The sequence below is a fragment of the Mytilus galloprovincialis genome, chromosome 3 (genome assembly GCF_965363235.1).
Source record: "Mytilus galloprovincialis chromosome 3, xbMytGall1.hap1.1, whole genome shotgun sequence".
Taxonomy (NCBI): domain Eukaryota; kingdom Metazoa; phylum Mollusca; class Bivalvia; order Mytilida; family Mytilidae; genus Mytilus; species Mytilus galloprovincialis.
The window spans coordinates 3,639,352-3,660,526 of NC_134840.1; the positions used below are offsets into that span (position 1 = coordinate 3,639,352).

The 21,175-nt window shown below is 31.1% G+C and overlaps 1 protein-coding gene across 1 annotated transcript; it reads right to left on the bottom strand.

Annotated features, from left to right (window-relative positions):
* LOC143066970 (solute carrier organic anion transporter family member 4A1-like) lies at window positions 1-20,810 on the bottom strand. The gene is made up of 13 exons (XM_076239856.1): window positions 20,749-20,810; window positions 13,780-13,859; window positions 12,556-12,881; window positions 11,923-12,141; window positions 11,067-11,169; window positions 10,062-10,183; window positions 9,113-9,234; window positions 7,567-7,705; window positions 6,825-7,017; window positions 6,317-6,467; window positions 4,322-4,488; window positions 1,583-1,647; window positions 1-1,109 (listed from the first exon to the last, which is right to left on the bottom strand). The coding sequence occupies exons 2-13, from the start codon at window positions 13,833-13,835 to the stop codon at window positions 820-822; spliced, it is 1,953 nt and encodes a 650-aa protein (XP_076095971.1). The 5' UTR covers window positions 13,836-13,859; window positions 20,749-20,810; the 3' UTR covers window positions 1-819.
* Between the last annotated feature and the right edge of the window lie 365 nt (window positions 20,811-21,175).

Consider the following 21,175-nt stretch of genomic DNA (forward strand, 5'->3'; position numbering starts at 1 on the left):
TTTGTTGACATTTGTATTTAAATGATAGAGACCCAAAGGACAACAATCGTGACAATATAAATGAATAATGAATATATATACATACATGTTTAAAGCGTGTGATAAGATTTTATGAGAAAAGACGTTGTTCTTTCATACCACACTTCATAAACGTCTTTTTATGAGAATATCATAGAACTGAATAGAAGCAAGGCAGTGTGTGTAGAAATGTATTTTTTTTTATTCGCTGAGAACAATTTGTTAACAACTTATCATTTTAATAAAGCGAATTTGATGGATAAGTTCAATAAATTTGTTCATTTTGCAATGTATACTGAATAAGAGGTCAGAATATACGTATCGTGTATGTTGTCAAAACAACAAAATTGTTAATAATCATATATCTGTGTATTGGTATTTTGATATTGATACCAAAAATGCATTCGGATATAAAAATCAAATAACATTTGCACAACCCAAGAGATACTACAAAATTAAGTGACGATTTAATTGAAAACCTGTCTCTCGTTTGAGATGAATTGTTGATACAAAATTTCGAAACCTTGTGTCATAACTTGGACCATAATGTTAAGATTTTAAAAATAAAGGCGGAAATGTACTATTTGATAATAAGAAAAATCCCTATCGGTTATATTGTAAATTAGCTAATTGACAACTGCAAAATTTACGTTATAACCGATAAATAATTGGAAAATATAAACATTGCATTATTATTCAAAGACAATTCTATCCTTATATATCGGTTTCTCAATTCAGTCCACAAAATTTATCATATAATGATTGACAGTTGATTTACTTTTAAAACGTCTCGATTAAGAATCAGAGCTTTGTTAATTCTTTTTCTTTGTCATATAGTTTTGGTTTTTCGACACTTTCTGGTTGTGAGACCTGTATGTCTGTACTCTCTTTTCGAGGTTTATAGAATTTAGCTGCTAAGAATAAGAATATAAATCCCAACACTTTTAAGCATATCCACCAAACCATGATACGAAGTCCTAGATCGGTTTTATTATAAATCCAGCACGATCCCTGCTCTCCACATGTATCCTGCCAAACATCACACGAACTGTCAATAATTGCGCCCAAAAATATAGGACCAGGAGTGGTACCTGGAATGCATCAATCAATAAATTGTAAGATGTTTTACCAAAATCAATTGTATTTCTATCATTATTCTATTGTAAGGGAAAATTGTACAGATGTCAGTCGGAACAAGTTTATGTATATGATGACATGTATTGCATGAATTTCTTACAATTTGAATGTCGGTGCTATGCATGCATCACAAAGTAAGCATAAGCAATATAACAGTGATTTGAGTGTATAAAATGAGGAACCAAGAGTTATACAAAGTGATATTCAAGTAAATTGTTCTGTGTATTCCAAAAAAGAGATAGAGGGTTCTTTGAAATGACATATATCAGAGAATCGATGCCTAGTTTGTCACATCCCAATGTCATTTATAAGAATTAGAAATCTTTCTTGTTTCTATTCTATTGTAAGAATTACCTGCTTTTTTAAGTTAATTGAAATAGGATTGTTTTCAATATTATTCCTCTACTATTGATATTGTAATAATTACCTAACAAACGAACAAGTAACAGCTGTAAACCAATAGCAAAAGATCTTTGGTCATGAGGAACACATCTGCATTGATAAAGTAAAAAACAAACATGACATTTTTGTCTGGTAAAAACATGTAAATATTTTTGCTCGCATCACACCAATAAAGATATATTATAAAAGTTTTAAAGAATTTCTAAAACAGAAATAAAAAATATGATATTTGGATCAGATTTCTTTTTACATAATGTGACAATTACACTTAAATTGCATTTCAACAAGAATGTGTCCAAAGTACGCGGATGCCCCACTCGCACTATCCTTTACCATGTTCCATGGACCGTGAAATTGGGTAATAATCTAATTTGGCATTAAAATTAGAAAGATTATACTATAGGGAACATATGTACTAAGTTTCAAGTTAATTGGAATTCAATTTTATCAAAAACTACCTTGACCAAAAACTTTAACCTGAAACTCCCACTTTCATTTTCGATGTTTAGTGGACCGTGATATTGGAGTCAAACATCTAATTTGGCTTTAAAATTAAAAAGATCATATCATAAGCAACAAGTGTACTAAGTTTCAAGTTGATTGGACTTCAGCTTCATCGAAAACTACCTTGACCAAAAACTTTAACCCGAACGGACGCACAGACGGACGAACTGACGAATGGAAACACAATCGAATAACATTCTAGTGTTGAATAAGAACACGTTAATACTCATATTCAACAATTAAAACTCTCGTTAACTACAAAACTTGTGAAAAAACAAATATTACGATGTTCTGTAAATTATTAAATGAAACAAAAGTGTTGGTTTAAAGTGTAATCAAAATATAATTCAATAGTAGGAAATTTGTAGATACATTGCATATGGAAAAACCTAAAAAATGGAAGAATAATTAAATAGAATAATTAAATTAAAATGTATAAAAGAAAACAACCATCCATATATACAAAACTTATTATTTAGAAGGAGTATGATTCGATTCAAATAATTTCGTTCATGTTGTTGACATGGAAGAAATTGAACGAAGAAATAAAATGTTTGTATCGTACCTTATTACATACGTGTTCTGTTTTTCGGGTCATGATAACACATTTTTGACTTTACGAACAAGAACTTTTTACCCTTTCACTTCTGTGTCAATCTCATTAATGTTGGTTTGCTAAATTGATGATATTGGTCAATTATTATTTGTCTTGTTTTTACTTAAATGTGAACTAGGATAACGAATTTTTTTTACCAACAAACTAAACTATTAAGTGTTTAGTACTAATCTCCACAAAAGAGCTTTTAGTTAAAGGTTCGGAAGAAAATGTTCTGATAAAAAACAAGTATATAAAAATATTTTAGATCTTTTTTGTTATTGAACACCCAAGCTTCACAAAATTCCATACAAACAACGGTACATTGCCATCTCATCTGCATCTTCTACATGCAAATTGTTTATTGAATCGAAACAAATCATCTCCGCAGTGAAAGAAATACTGTGAAAATGTTTACACGCGTAGCGGTATTAACCATATGTGGATTCTAGAAGAAGCCTAAACAATTTCTGGATAATTTTAAATCTCGATCTTTTTTTAAGATCGTTTTAATTCTATCAAAACTTTTGATATTTCAACCCTAAATACCTTCTTTCTCCATGAGAAATTTAATAATTGTCTAAATGATGTTATTCAACATATTTTTCAATGTAAAAATGGTAGCATATGCCTTATACTTTTACAATGGGATACAATACGGCATATTTTGATAAAAGATTATGCTTGAGTTTCTTATTGATGACTTATTTGTTGAATTTCAACAATTTGAAGACATTCCTATGGAAAATAACAGTGCACCTGTCATTGCCGACCACTTTTTCATTTTCATACGAATCAGAGTTCCTTCGGACACTTGTTAAATAAAGATGATGAAAGGAGCTAGTTCATTTAATTTCACATACAGATAAATTGATGATGTTCTTTCCATTAATAATCCAAACTTCTTTTTGGGGGTACTGTTAATATATCCTCCAGAACCAAATATTTGAGAAACAACAGCCACAGCTTCCCCCGCCTCATGTTTAGACTTATAACTCGAATTTGACGTAATCAATTATCTCAGTACTAGAATCTATTATAAACGAGATGTTTCTTATTTTGAAATTATCAATTTTCACAGCTAAGTAGCAATAAAGCAACTTCCGTAGAATATGGAATATTCATTTTATAAATTATTCGGTATTCAAGAGTTTGCAGCTGCTTCTCTTACTTTCTAACAATTCACCAATATCTGAGCAAAAGTAGATGAACTAAGGTAATGCCAAAGAACGCCTTTCTTCTAAAACATGGTTAATCAGAAAAAGGGGCGAAATATACCAGAGTGACATTCCAACTCATAGATCAAAGATAAACTGACAACGCCATGGCTAAACAATTATTTGAGACTGTCATACAAATGACAGATTTAGCTAACTTTAAAACTAATTTAATCCACCATTTTGTACATAAGGAAATGCATTTACAAAGTCAGGAATATAAAAGTAAAAGTTGTTTTTCCATTCATTTAATGTGTGTGATATGGTTTTGGCATTTCAAAAAGGACTTTTCGTTCAGAATTTTCCTTGGAGTTCGGTATTTTAGTAACCTAACTTTAAATAATTATTTTAAATTCGTTTTTTATGTTTTACGGCAAAAATTACCTTACTTGCTTTGATAATAGAAATACAAAATACAAATGACATGTTTGATTAGAATAAATAATACCTGAATATTGCTGTGACGATAGGTGACATAGTTGAAAATGTGAACCACATTATAAGGAACAATAATACACAAAACACAAAAAACCAGTTGCATTTGTCAGAACAGGAACCAGACACTGCCAACACGGTGTTTTGAGCTGAGCTTATACAATCACAATTCATATACAACTGAAATAGAATTTATATCCATGTATTAGTTTGATTGAAAAAAAATTATATGAAACTGACCGTTACATAATTTCATTTGAATTAGATTTATACCAGATTGTCTTTTTGTAATTTGCTGTGTTTTTTTACAGCCAAAATTTACATGTGTTCAGTAACTAGTTCATCTAAATAAAACCACAATTCCTTGTGGTGGCATATTTACATGCGACACTGGAATTTTGCTACATATAATGGGAAATTTCAAAAATCGGAATCTAAAATTATCTTTTTTGTTGTAAAATTTTGTTTTCAAGTTGCTTTCATTGTCAATTTCTAGATGAAAGTCAAGATATTAGGTGCAATTACTGTATCTGATGTATCCTTTATCTCAAATTCGATGTAATATATGCGTTCAACATAGTCAACCAAATTTTGAGTTATATGAGAGAAAATCGTTCATAGAGCGGAAGTAAAGTTAGAGTAAACAGCGGACTTCTTTGGTTTCTTCCTTCAAAGTTCCTGTATGAAGTCATCCACATAGGAGTAAAAGAAAAAGACGACAAGAAAAGGGACACAATTTGTTCCCCTGGGAATGCTTATAAATTGTTGAAAAACATCGAGCATCTTGATAATGTCAGTTTCAGAAAGTTTGTTGTTAAAATCAGAGTGATTTTTTACAAAGTATGATTTTCCTTACCGAAGACAACAAAATTGTATTTACGTTGGCCATTTTTTTATGAAAAAAAGAACAACCAACTATTCCCATTTGTCTTTTAGTTTGGAATGGGGAATATTTGTGTTAAGTGTAGAAAAGTCATATGCTTTAATACGACTGAAGAAAGAAGAAAGGCGAAAGAGACTTACACTGTTTGTACTCTTAAAGATGTTTTGATTTTTTTAGTATCCACATCTTATGCACACCACCTTTAGAATAAGTAGTTCACAATAACTTTGAAGCACAGCTTTGATTTTTGATAAAATTGATGTTAATAATTTAGAAAGAGGTTTCGTGGAGCACTTTGAAGACCCAGCAGTGTACCGTTGTTTGTGATGATACTGGTGAAGTTTATGTATCCAATTCAGTGATGAAAGATCCAGTTCTTTATCTTTGGTTGAAATTCCAAAGGAACATTGAACAAACCTATAATTATGCAGGATATCCTCTTCAGTAAAAGAGGAACGAAAGATGTCGTGGTTGGTATTTGAGTTTTCAAGTGAATTGCCAATACCTTCCTCATTTATTAAGCAGTTTCTGCAATGCGATGTACATACAAAAATGATGATGTTTTGAGGTTTTCTCTGCGGAGACAACAACATATTAGTCATGAAGTTAGTGTTTTGCAACATTTGGGTCTTTGCTAAACCTCAACATTCTTGTTTTATTCCTGTATTAGTTATAACTTATTATAAAAATTCGTAAGGGTTCCGCGGAACCAAGTGCCTCGCCTACTTTTGCTGTAAATTGCATGCTCAACAAAAATGAGGGAACAAATCAATAAAAATATTCCCTTAGTCTCGCTTTTTCGACTAAAAATGATATTGTATCTGTTTTAGATAACACAGATGATACCTGTCATCTACAAACTGTGTGTGTGTGTGTGTGTGTGTGTGTGTGTGTGTGTGTGTGTGTGTGTGTGTGTGTGTGTGTGTGTGTGTGTGTGTCATTGAGCGATCAGTTATATTGAAAATTATATTAAATTTTTTACAACTATTAACGTGTGAAAAAGTTGAATATTCACGTTTATTTTTCTTCTGGTTTAATCGCTTGCAAAAATTATGTTGTTTACAGAACTCAAGAGGTAATTTCTGGGTCGTAAAGTTATTGTTAAAGAAAATGAAAATATCCTACTTTCGTTCCATTTGTGATAATAGCTTCTGTACAACCTGCATGACACGGTGAAAAGTAAACGGTTTTGTTTTGATCACAAATTGGTTCAAACCCTGCTGTTGTGCAACCACAGTCATTATTACAGCCAGCAATCAAAGAAGTGCCACTTTGCCTGAAAATAATATTGTCTTTAAGTTTCTGGACTTCGTATGAAAGATAATATTTATAACTTTACTTCCGAGAAATTACGTCTTATTAAATTAATTAATTTATATCTCGATTACTTGTCAACGTTACACATTTTTCCATTTAATAATCTCCATAGATATTTTCAAAGTAGTAGTATTTATATGACAAGTCGGAAATAATGAATATAATCTCATCATTGATACCAGGTTGAAATTTTGTTGCACCTGATGTGCGTTTCGCCTACAAAAGACTCATCAGTATCGCTCGAATTAAAAAAATCAAAAAGGTCAAATAAAGTACGAACTTGAAGAGCATAGAGGACCAAAAGTCCCTTACTCACACTTTGTAGGCCTCTGTCACTCCAGCAAGTGGTTGACTCGGACAACTTGCTAAGAATGATGGTCCAAGTAAAGCTGCGAGGCCAATACTAATGCAACAAAAGTATATAATTCCACGAAGCTTCAAATTTAGCCTTTTAACCATATATCCACCAAATATCATTCCACCGCCAGATCCAGGTATTGTTATAGCACCTTTAATCAAATAATGAATTAATAAAAAAAAAAAATGTTTTTGTTTGAGACGTTATGTTAATCTCAACATTTTTTTAATTTTGTTTATGCTGTTCGGTTTTTGTTTCATTAACGTATTTACTGTGTGTCCGGTTTTTTATACATTAACATAAAAACAATATGTAGGGCAACACAAGCAGTCTGCTAATACTAATTTTACAATAAACCTGTGTTGCATTAAAGTATCTCAATTAATTTGCGATAATTAGTTGAACCTTTTGTAAGATGGAATTTTCAGATCTTGCAATTAGCAGTCATATATTTTCAGCTGTATATGTTAAGCAATCGTAATGCAAAATCGAAATTTAAGGTCGTTTTCTGTTGACTAAATACTTCATTGTGTAAGACACAGAATTAACCAATATTCAAATAAATAAGGAATTGCCCTCCGAACAAACTATGATATATCTTTTATTATCTTTATACCTGCAGTTTATTTACAGGCGCTTACTCGATCATTCAAAAGTATACATTTATTTTCCATTATGTGTTTTCTCATTTCGGAATTACCCATAATAGTTCCTGCAGTAGCTAGGTCAACATTGAAAAATTCTTTTATTATTTTTGCTCCGAAAGTTGCAGTGCCACCAATAAGCAAAGTTTCGCACACACTGCCCAAACATATGAAAACATATGTTGGGTTCTTGATCTGAAAGACAGTTACAATATCATTGAAAAATAAAACATATCTTTAGGTCATAGTAAGAATATAATTGCTGATATATGTCAATGTGTTTAATAGAGAATGGTCCTCGGTTAAACCAATATCATATTTTTATTGGGATTCTTGAAGGAAAAACATGTTGCGTGTTGAAGACCGTACCTTGACCTATAATGGTTTATTTTTATAAATTTTGACTTGGATGGAGAGTTGTCTCATTGGTACTCATACCACATCTTTCTATATCTAATTAGTAAAACAAATCGTACATGTTGAGAAATTATCAATTACACTATAATAAGCGTCATCATAATTTTATTTTTATATTTAAAGTAATCGAAGAAAAAACCGTTCTCCAAGGAAAACTCAAGACGGAAAGTCACTTATCAAATGGCAAAATCAAAAGCTCATATAAAATTGTTCAAAATTCATTTGAATTCTATTTTTTAGTTAAAAGGAAAAATGCTTCAAATCATGTATTGTCGGAAAACCCTAATGACCAGAGGGACAGTCAAACTCATAAATCGAAAATAAACTGACAAAGCCATTGCTAAAAATGATAAAGACAAACAGACAAACAGACAAACAATAGTACACATGACACAACATATAACACTAAAGAATAACGTTCACGAAACATTTTATTGAATGAATTCGTTGATAATATCTAGATAATGTTTATTAATATAAATAATCAGATAACAATAAAATGTTTGAATTTCAAAATATATAATTGAATTTTTACAATGAAAATAAATTAAGCTTGTTTGGTTGTAGGATCATAAAAAAATATTTTAATAGGTAGAGTTTAGTTTAAACATATTTATTTATAGTGGATTCGGAAACAAGTTATTACAACTTATCATTAATCTCTTTCCAAATGGTAGAGTAACAATACGCATTACAATACTATCAAATCATTCCACAGGTTCGTAAGTGTTATAGTAGCTAACACAGACTTTATAGTTTATGGTTTGACAAACAAAAACCAAATCAACACAAATTACACAGTCAAACAGCGGAACTATAAAAGTCAATTTCGATGTATATGTGGGGTGGGGTTTTTTAATTATTGATTTAAATATCAGATTGGTTGCCACATCTTATATAGCTAAAATATCTCCGGTCCAAAATAACAACTGTAACCACTTGAAAGACATTTACGTGAACAAAAATTTCATTATGTTTGATATTATTATTTGTTAAAATCACGCGTTATCCCAATATGTAGCAGGACAAAGTAAAAAACTATTTCACATTAAGATTTCAAAAACAAATTCATGGACGGCATTAAGTATTATGTTGGCATATAAAAAAAATACCCTCCTAGTGTACCCCTCACTCTTCATTGATATCCCCAAAATTATTTAATAATATTATGAATTCAAATCTTACTAAAAGCAGGAATGATCGTGGAAAATCTTTCCAGTTTTTACCAAATGATGCTTGTGCAGTGATTTCTTCCGCATCATTATCGTACGCTTCAGACTGTCTTTGCTTTTGGAGCTCTTCATAACCTTGTCAATATTAAAAACAAAACCTGACAATTTTGAGATTTTGAACATCCTTTTATAAACACAATGTGCTGTTTTTCAGTAGCCATATCGCATTTCAAAATCCCAATATCAGTCATTGAAGAAACAAATTGTGATTCATTACAATATTTTGTTATACGATTATCTTAATCGGCTTCTTCGTAGTTGCACTAGCCAATGCAAATGTACAAAACATTTGTTTAGAGCTTATGCTTCAATATTCAGAAAGACATGTGATACCATGTTTTTTTTTCTAATTCATCTCCTACTGTATATCAGTATTCCTTCTAGGTAAGAAAGCTCCGGATTGATCGTCTTCCTCAACTTCTTCGATCTGTTTTTATTTGATTTATAAAAGCCCGTGAAGTTTGACCTAGTCTTTTGATTTTTTGATATTTTTTTTGTGTGGTTGGTATTTCCTATCAAATTTGCTCATTCTTTGGTACGTTTTGTCTAACTAACTTGTGCAAATAAAAATAACAACAACGCATATGAAATCATTTGCAGTATTTACGCTTGTGAAATAAAGTTTGAAAAACCAGAATAATAGATTAAGAGAATAAAGCAAAATTTTACTAAAAATATTAAACAAAGCTGTGTAGAGTAAATTTTTACTGATGGAATTGGAACCTTAGTTTGAGAAAAATTTCATTATTCTTTGAAATTGAAATGTATCAAATGTATCAAAATCATATAATTAACAAATGACTTGTTACGTATGATGGTGTATTAAATGTATGTAGGTATGTTTTAGAGTAATGTATAACGTTTATAGATACTCTCAATAAATCTAAAATAAAGCAATGTACCTGAAAGACGTCGAGGATACCCAAGTATTGGAAAAGCAACTAGAATAAATGCTGGAACAGCTATTATGATTCCAATCCACCATGCTCCTACCCATTGCGGATCTGATGATGTCAGTGGTAAGCTAAAGCAATAGAACATTAGTTTTACTCTGTTTTAATTTATGGCTTACTTGGTTAAAAAATTGGTTAAAGATACCCAGGCTAAACAGAAAGTAGAGGGATTAAAACACATGCAAAGGCACATAGGTCAAACTGTGTCATAGAGAAGCCACGTGAATCAAATATTTCAAAAATCCTGAGAAGGCACGTGAATCAAAATATTTCAAAGATCCTGCCTACGAATCAAACTATTTTAAACATATCCTGTACGAACGAGTGCAAAACAAGTTGAAGAAGATAGATAGAACATAATGTGAAAAACGTTTAGAAGTTTTGGTACATTAGTGTTTCTCGTTTCTCGGTTTTTTTTAAGATTAGACCGGTTTTTTTTTAATGATATTTCACTTGTAATTTTTGGGGGCCCTTTAGAGCTTACTGTTCGGTGTCTATAATGGTTTACATTTATAAATTGTGACTTCGATGTTGGGAGTTGTCTCATTTGCACTCATACCACATCTTCGTATATCTATTTTAAGGTACCTAACAGGAACATGTATCAAAATAAGTTTGAAAATACTTAAAGAAAAAATAAATTTTTTTCTAAGTTACTATTGACAATAATAAAAACTAAAAATCAGAAGAAACTAACTGGGAACATGAATAAAAACTTATGAAGATAAATTGGAAGAACATTCATAAAACAAAGACTGCAGAAGCGTAGGTTAAATATAAAGGGGAAATGGTTTCTTCATCGGTTGAAATATGACTATATCTAGCTCTCAGTAAAAAATTGGTTCTGTGTTTTTTCTTCTTATTATTTTTCTGTCGACTGAATAATTGACCAGTCAGTCAAACATGTTCTACTAGTCTACTGAAGTCGCTTTTGTGCATAGCAAATGTACTTACTTTGCTATGTCAATTTTGTCTACGTCAACAAAGACGTTCAGAACATTACCTCCTACGATGTAACCTATGGCAACTCCAACTGCAGCTGAGCAAAACGTTAAACCTGCAATAAAAACGGACAGAATATTGTCATTTTTATGAATCTCCCATTGTATCTCGCTATCTAATTAAAAGGTATGTGTTACAGAAAGCTTTGTGTTCCGGATAAGGTAATTTTAAAAATTATTTCTTAACACCTTTTTTAAAGTACAATTTGACATAACTTAACAAGAAAGCCATTTCAGTCATAAAAGTAAATTGTGTAAATAAAGGCAACAGTAGTATACCGCTGTTCAAAACTCATAAATCCATGGACAAAAAACAAAATCGGGATAACAAACTAAAACCGAGGGAAACGCATTAAATATAAGAGGAGAACAACGACATAACACTAAAATGTAACACATATAGACAAAATCCCACGAGAATAACAAATATAACATATATATATAACATCAAAACCAAATACATGAATTTGGGATAGACAAGTACCGTGACACGTCTTATCGCAATGTGAATTTACACTCAAAAATAAGAGAAAACAAACGACACAACGTTATAATGTAATACACACAGAAACGAACTATAATATAACAATGACCATATTCCTGACTTGGTACAGGGCATTTTTAAAGGAAAAAATGGTGGGTTGAACCTGGTTTTGTGGCATGCCAAACCTCGCACTTTTATGAATCGCACTTTGTAAGCAATCTGTTTTATGATTTAAAACGAAGATAAGGAAATTCATCACATTAATATTCATTATTTTTTCAGATCGTAAATATATTTATTCATCAAACAATAATATTTATCTTACCGATATAAAATGATGTTAATTTCTGTTTACAGTTCTCGTCTATATAACTAAGCCCAATTGTAAACATTGGAACAGCACCTATTCCTAACAACATCTGTCCAACAATAAACAAGGCATAATAAGCTTTGAAGTATTCTTTGATGTCATCAACGTCCGAGGAACATGAAGACGTTGTATTTCTTGTGCTGCAAAGGTTTTCACTCCCATTCTTAGACGAATCTAGTGAAATATGTAAAATTAAATATCGCAACTCCCTCATTTCAATATTAATTACCTTATCATGGCGAAGTCGTGGAAATGAAACATATCTTAAATTTTCTTTGGTCACGTAATTACATATTAACATGGTCTTTAACAGCTGTTTAATTAGTCGATTGTTAACTTCTCTTTTCAGTGAACTTTCCGATATATTTGCTTCATTGATCTTTAATAAAACTAGACGATTTAAAAAAAAAAATGTTTTAGCGATTTATTACCATTTGATCCCTGTCATATTATCTAAATTCATTCAAGTTCCTATCGTTTCTATACGGGAAGATGCGTTTACAAAAAGTCTCGAGGTCTGTTTAATATAAGCTCTGTGTATAAACAATTAAGAAATAAGATGTAGTGAAGCGTGATAATTATTCATACCTGATATTGTGTAAGCATATTTTTCTCCTATAAACTGCGGAAGAGAAAATACTAGACAACCAAACGCCATTGATAAGATTCCAGCCCCCATCAGCTTAGGTTTATGACGTCTTTCTCCAAAGTATCCGATAAAGAGTAATAGTACGAAAGCTCCAAAATCATTGCTACTGGCAATAATGGCGGATTTGGAACTAGACAGTTCATACCGTTTTTCTAGAACTGGTATTATGACATTCACGGCTCCATTTACAATGAATCCCTCGAAAAAGTTGAAAATGCATTGCCAGAAAACGTGCCATCGGATTGAATTCAGTCTCTGTATACAACTGAATCAGAAAAAAAGAAAACAGTAAAAAATGCAGTAGATTCCCTAATTGCAATAAAAAAAAATGATAAAAACAATAAAACAGACAACAGCGTGGCCTAAACGAAACATACAACAGTCTACTAAACACTACATAGAAAACACCAACCAAAAACGAGGATGATCTCAGGCAGGTGTTCCGGAAGCGTAAACAGATTGCAAGTGTGTTCAACAAAATATAAATAATTGATAACTGTAAGATAAGCAAAAATTATAAAATGAGGTTTAGATAAACATTTTGTAAGTAAACGATCAGATACAAGACACTATAAAGTGCCTAGCACCCATCGTTGGACAGAATAATTATAATTACAATGTGAATGAACATAGAGTCTTGATCTCAAAACAGGATCGAACCTATAAATCAGTAGTTTTTCATATTTGGTTTTCGTTTTATTGTTATATAATAAATAGGACCTTTGTTCTTCGCTTGACATATAATTTGCCATTTAAGGGGTCTTTAAAAGTCTATTATTTAGAAAATATAGATAATGTGCTAACCTGCTAAATGCTAAAAATGGTTTACGCTCTAAGTTACTATTTGGATACAAGTATTTGATCAGTTTTAGCCTTACTCATAATCTAGCCATAAAGTCAAATTCAACCAACCATTTTTTTCCTTAAAATGTCCTGTACAAAGTCAGGAATATGGCAGTTGTTATACGACAGTCTTTTTCTATGTTTGTTAGCGTTTGCCTTTTGTAGTGTAGTTTATATTTCTGTTGTTCCGATGTTTTCCTCTGATAGTAAATGTGTTTCCTTGAATTTTAGTTTTTTATCCGTACTTGTTTTTGCTTAGACGGATTGACTATTGAACAGCGGTATACAACTATTGCCTATATCTAAAATTATACAATTACCCAGATTTCATTGGCCCACATCCATAGCGGCGGTCTTCATTTTGATCGGCGACCATTATCGATGACACAGGCAGAAGTACCTATAACAGTTAGTCAGTATGTACAACAAGTTTCTTATCTATGTGTTAATTTCAACATTATGAACAAGTTCAATATAAGTAGGTTCAATAAATACTATTACATATAGTTGACCTCAACCATTTATATATATATAGAAAGTATAACTTCATACCCCACATCATGTTCCAAGATCTAAATCGCAAAGTTAACATATTTTTTTATACATTTTATTACATTGGATGAAAATAGTCATGTGACTGAAAACCAATTGAGATATTTTTATTTTTTTTATTAAATCCAAGAATCGTCCTATCGATAAGACATAAATAAAGTGGCAACCGTATTATTACCCCATAAAAGCAAAAGATGTCTGATAAATTTATATTACAGATACACAATTAAATGAACTGTTTTTATAGTCAGAATTATTACTGTTATTTATTACAATTTTTGAACAGTAAATGTAAACAAAATATAATGACACCATTCTGACCTTCGCTGTTTTGTTTAGTGATAAACCAATCGGGAAACCTACCATCCTCGGATCTTAACTTTATAATGCACGATTTATTGCCAATGTTATACGAAATATTGGGGTTATTTCTGTCATCTCTATTAATGCGTACAGAGATATTTGTATCAAAATATTTTGGATTGACCCTAGAATACAAGTCTGATAAAAAAAAAACATTGGTAATGTTAGTATATACATTTGAAGTGCATATAAATCGTAACCCTAAACATGAAAGACAACTTCGCTGGAGCACATTTTATTATTAGAGAGAGACAGTAATCAGGTACATATTAAAACAGATTTTGTCACACCAAAAATTATATGAGGTTATGATAGATATGAGATGACTATATAAGAAACATACGGGTATATCTAATGTTTGCGATCTTTTAATTACATTTCTTAGCCTACCTCTTCCTGTTTAGTCTTATCCATTTTTTCAATTTTATTGTTTATAATAATGTGAAGATCACACACAACTTAGATAAACATTTGGTTTACATATAAATGTGTTATCTTCTTTGTCTCTTCTTATCAAATCTTTGAGATAACCATTTATAAGAATGATCCCCAATTATCACTGAAAATGTCATTTATTTTTCACTTTTATCTATGTATGTAGTTTTAAAATTCCATAGGCTCTGATGGAGAGGTTTCATATTTGTTAATAGGATCATGAAGACACGAAAACAGAATGACGCAAGAATGCTGTTAGCTTATCGAAATACAATGGACCAAGAGTATGGAATGCTCTCCCTATTACAATTAGAAAATTAAGCACAGTATTATAATTTAAACATTACTACAAATCTATGTGCTTTTGAATTTACCATGATAGTTGTACTGTAAAGTCATATAATGATTGTTTATTTGAATTATTATTTTATGTTTCTTTAATCACTCTGTAATGTTTATGTCATGTTGTAATTAATGTTATGCTCTTAATGGGCCCTTTAATTTGGAAAATAAAGATATTGTATTGTATTGTATTGTGTTGTATTATTGTATTTGAATTGTAGTGCATCTTCATTTATCATTTATAGTATTAAATTTGTATTGTTTATTTTTTAATGTTATTAGTATTGTATTAAGAGAGCCTTATTGAAAACTGTTTTCAGATGATCCTTCAATTTCCGGAAGATTCAATTGAATAATTATTGGTGTAGAAGAGAAAATCATTTACCGTGGCTTCTTTTTTTGCTGGCACTGAACTATACATCCTTTATAAGTTCCGAAGAAACTTTACGTTATCGTTTGAAGTGAAAAACTATTTGAATTTACACATATTTTTATATAAAATTGATAGAAGAAAAACCACTTAAAATTATATGCTCTATATATTTTCATTAATGCATTCTAAAGAAATATCACTTTACATGCACCGTATCAAATGTATAATAACCATATGAATGCATATATGATCTTAAGTTAAAAGACATATCAAAAAAATAATTCTAAAGGCTGTTCTTGACTTATTTTATAGTTATGAAAATGAAAATGGAGATAGGAAATGTGTTAAAGAGACAACAACCCGACCAAAGTGCAGAAAATAGCCGAAGGCCACCAAGAGGTCTTCAAAACAGGTAAAAAAATTCCCGCACCCAGAGTCGTGCTACAGCTTGCGCTTAAACAAAAAGTATTAGTACGAGGATAATGGACGTCAAACTAATCTCCAAAACATATCAATGAACTAAAATCAAATATCATACAAGCCTAACAAAGGATATAGATCCCCCTGACTTTGGGCAGGCGCAAAAATGCGACAGGGTTTAACGTGTTTTTTTATATCTCAACCCTCCCCGTTAACTTCATTACATTTTCAAAAATGAGCTGAATGAATGAATGATCTTTTTTATAAACCAAATAGTTACAGAGAAGTGTATATTGCAATAATAACAAATATTAAATATAACATGTGTGAAAAAAACCAAATTACTATTATATGATGTTATCATAAATATTTGGACAAAAGATTAAAAAACCATTGTAACTTGGATATAGAGTTGTCTCATTGGCACTCATACCACATCTTCATATTTCTATATAGTTGTTTTAACCAGGAGGATTTACTGTCAAAGAAATAGACTTAATTAATCTACAATACTTGGTCGTGTTTTTAAACCCTCGACTACGCCTCGGCTTTTAAATTTTCATAAAACATGGCCAAGTATTATCTAACCTATAAATTTAGCCCAATGTTACCGATGGAATCGGTCGGTCAAAAGTAAAACACCAAAAGAGGTAGTTTTAGTTTAAAGTGCCGATCGAACGCATCTATCGTTATAAACTAGTACGATTGAATTGGGAATAATTTGTGTGCATATATTGGGTGGAAAATTACACTTGCAATTTGTTATAAAATGAATGACCAACATTTTTGGACAATAAATGTAAATAAAATATTATTAAATCATTACGACCCTCATTGTTGACAGACGTTCAGTGGTAAACCCATTGGGCCATTCTTTGTCAAACACTATATGAGGTTATGTTAGACCCCGTTTACACTAGGACATTTTTATCGATTTAAACTAGACCGGTTCACTTTAGATCGGTTTAAGGGCTAATGTGAACGCATTGAATCGATCTTCAATCGGTCTAAACTAAAACACCAAAAGAGGTAGTTTAGTTTGAATCGATCTAAAGTAAACCGATCTTACTTTAGATGTGAACGCAGATATCGGTTTAAACTAGTACGATTGAATCGAAATAACGTATGCGCATGAATAGCGGCAAAACTATATCAGAAGTTCGTTGTTTAACCCATATTTCTCTGTTAAAAGACCTTTAAAACAAACTGTAAAAATGTTGTCTTCGCCATAGCATATATTTGCGAAATCTGTGTCTTCTTTTCTTATGTTAATTTTTTTCTTTGCAGGAACCGCAGTATTTCCGGCGTCGTGTTGTAACTTCGTTGCTACAGTTATTTTTTTTCAAAATTAAAGAAAACTGCAATAACACCAGTATCAAAATTTTAAATTGTGATTCAAGAGAAACAATAACTTTATCCAATTTTTTTCCCAAGTGTGTGTATCAGTGTATCCGGGAGCACATGCATTTGATAAATCAGTTCTATTTATACACAGTGTTAACAGTTTTACGGGCAAAAAGGTTAGATCGATTGCGTTTTTAATTGTAGTGTAAACGCAGTGGTTCATATTAGACCGATAGTGATCGATATGATTAAAGATAATGTGAACGCTAACTGGTTTTAATTAGATCGATTCAAATTAGATCGATAACATAAAAATGCTAGTGTGAACAGGGTCTTAGATATAAAATTAATATGCGCGAACCATACGGTTATATATAATTCTAACGATAGATTTTAATTTAATGTCTTATCCATTTTTTCCAATTCTATTATTTATAATTACGTAAAGATCTTTGATAAACATTTGTCTCAAGTTCACATATAAATGAGTTATCTCTCTTTGTTCTTATCTTAAATATTTGATCATTTATCAGAATGTATCCGACTTCTCATTAAAATTGTGTTTTACTTTACACTAAGTTATATGTATGTTTTTGTTTCTAAAATTCCGAAATCACTAGTGGTGCATTTGTCCATTATTAAGATTCTTTTAAATCTTTTTCTTTATTTTCATATTCATTTTTGTTCCAAAAAGTCATGTGATTTATTGTTGCATCCAATGAAAATCTATGTAAATCCCATGAGACATTTTGTTCGTCTTATTGGCATTTTATGGTTTGCGGAAGAGACTTTAAAAATTAAGTGTTATTTCATCTTGAAAATTGGATATTCAGCTATTTGTGCAAATGTAGGATCACAATTTTATCAATGCACTTTTAAAATTCCTTTGGCTCTGGTTGAGATTTGTCTCATGGGCATTCATATCACATCTTCTTATTTCTGTATTGCTTGCAGGGTTTGTTGCTATGGCTGTGACGATGCAATAGAATGGGGTCTGTGCCTGTGATTTTACAGTCAGGATTTTTTGGTTGTGAGAGATGTCCACAACTTATAATTATACTATGTGTATGTTTTATTTCTGTATATGTATAAAGGCAACAGTAGTATACCGCTGTTCAAAACTCATAAATCCATGGACAAAAAACAAAATCGGGGTAACAAATTAAAACCGAGGGAAACGCATTAAATATAAGAGGAGAACAACGACATAACACTAAAATGTAACACACATAGACAAAATCTCACGAGAATAACAAATATAACATATATATATATAACATCAAAACCAAATACATGAATTTGGGATAGACAAGTACCGTGACACGTCTTATCGCAATGTGAATTTACACTCAAAAATAAGAGAAAACAAACGACACAACGTTATAATGTAATACACACAGAAACGAACTATAATATAACAATGGCCATATTCCTGACTTGGTACAGGGCATTTTTAAAGGAAAAAAGGGTGGGTTGAACCTGGTTTTGTGGCATGCCAAATCTCGCACTTTTATGGCCATGTGAAATATAACATCAAAATGACAAGACAGGACTACAATATAAATAACTGAGCTTTTAACCCTCCGCGTGTCTGTAGTGACGTTTTAACTTTTCATGAACATAATCTCTGTTCTGTTTGTAAATTATTGCGTCAAGGATTTCGTTATAACAAATTAGTAGAAATGTTCTAAAAAATCTTCCCTGGATATAGTTTGTAAGTTTGGCTGTACCCTCAGAAAACTTGTGCAAACTGGATATCACTTCCTTATTTGACCGTGATGATGTTTACCAAGCCTTTAAACTAAGCTACAATCTAGGTAAATTAATCGAACCTTTTAATGCTGGTTTTTTTCTTAAAGGTTACCAATTAAATACTGCTATGATATCTTTGATTATTGTTTTTAATCGGTATAAATATTGATTTTTTTTATCCAAAAAATAAAAAAAAACACAACTAATTATGATGTACATTTACAAATCTACACGCTGTAAATGACCGCATCATAACAGTATGATAGACAAAACTAAATAAATGGCGGGAAAACATCAAAAAGAGGCAGAAGATACCAAGAGTTCATTCAAAATTCATCAGTCGAACAAAAACTAACAACACCATACAGAGAAAAAAAAACATGCTTGAAAAATGACCAAATATTACTTGCTATGAAAAGATTCGCAGTTCCTGTTCCACATGCAAAAACCGTCATGCAAAGAAAATAATTTTTTGACAAATGAATAAATGTTAAAACTTAATGCCGAAATTTCGGGAACTTTCCGACATTACTATATTTCAATAATTTCCATATTGCATTGATTTTGTTTCATGCAGAATTAAGGAAGGAATGCGATGGTATTATATTATAGGGATGTCACATTGCCACGACTCAATTGTTAAAGTTCCATATACAAGAGGGGGAATCCATGTGTAGGCAATTTCCTGCGTATGACGATTAAGTCTGTAAGTTAATGCTTTATTCCAGAATCTGTGATTTTTTATCAAAATGATGTTTTTCAAACGAGAGAACCTAGTGGTAAGCTCAAGCCAAACTTTCGAACGTTTAACGGACTCCGTCATTATTTGATTTACCTGTAAGGAATATTCGAATCATATGTGACTAATATATGTTTCAATAGCTGTAGCTACAATATCGTCTTCTTTTCCTAGATTTTGAGTAATGACACCATATATTTTATCTTATTACTGAATGCATCACAAAATGCTGGAGCAAATAGAAAAGAATCTGATCAACCTTCCAGAGCATATTATGTCATCTCGATTTGTGGTTGGGTTCGTGTTGCTCAGATTAGTTTTTGGTTAAGCCTCAATTGTTGTTTATAGTCGTTTTAACCATGGTGTTGTCCATTTTCCTTCGACTGGTGTTTTGGTTGCCTCCATCACCATGGTATTTTCAGCCTCTTTTTATTACCCATGTCGGGTTATAATGAGAGACGTATAATACGGTACTATATGTATCTATATTGGTTTAAACCATACAAATTTCCTACCTACCATTTAGTTCTGAAGTCTTCTAAAGATTACAGATTATGTTTCTTAAAGTCGTACTCCAAACCCTGGTGATTAGAGGTTTAAAAAGCCCCTAGACAAGCAAAAGCAAATCAAAATTCAGTCAGGGGTAACAATAAAGTTACTCATAGTCCTTAATGTTCTACATCGTAGTCCTATTAACTCTGAGACGGTCGTAATATTTTGATTTTGATTCTAACTTGACCATTCTGGAACCTAGTACAGTGATATCTGTCTAAATGCGACGGATTACGTCATTATTCGTTATTGTTCACATCTTTTTCCTTTATCACATGGATAGTTGTCTCATTGACAATCCTACCTTAGCATCTCTTTATTTTCATATCTTCTATATATCTTTTGACATGTAAGTTATAATAAAATAGGAAACAACAATTTCTTATAATTACAATACTTAATCTTACTGCACCTTACCTTGTTAGATATATAAAAACATCATTATAGTACGTGCTTTTATGATGCTCTGTCCTATAAAGACTATAAAGGTGTTGACATTGTCGATGGAGTACCTTCCAAAACAAACATGTGTTATGAATGATCGCTTCATTAATTTCAATACATGAACATATACTTATATTACACAGTGACTTCATAAGATACATTTTGACAGTGTTCCTGTCTATTTGATGCTTGAGCTTTTTGAGTAGACTTTCCGTTTTGAATTTTCTTCGGAGTTCAGTATATTTTTGTGATTTTACTTTTTGAGTTTCATAAAATTCTAAACTTTTCTGGATTCAACTGTGCTATATTTTGTTATTTATACATGTCAGTTTTTACTTTAAAATTCGATAAGGCCAATTTCGCTTTAATTTATTTTACTTGAAGGCAATTTTCGAAATGT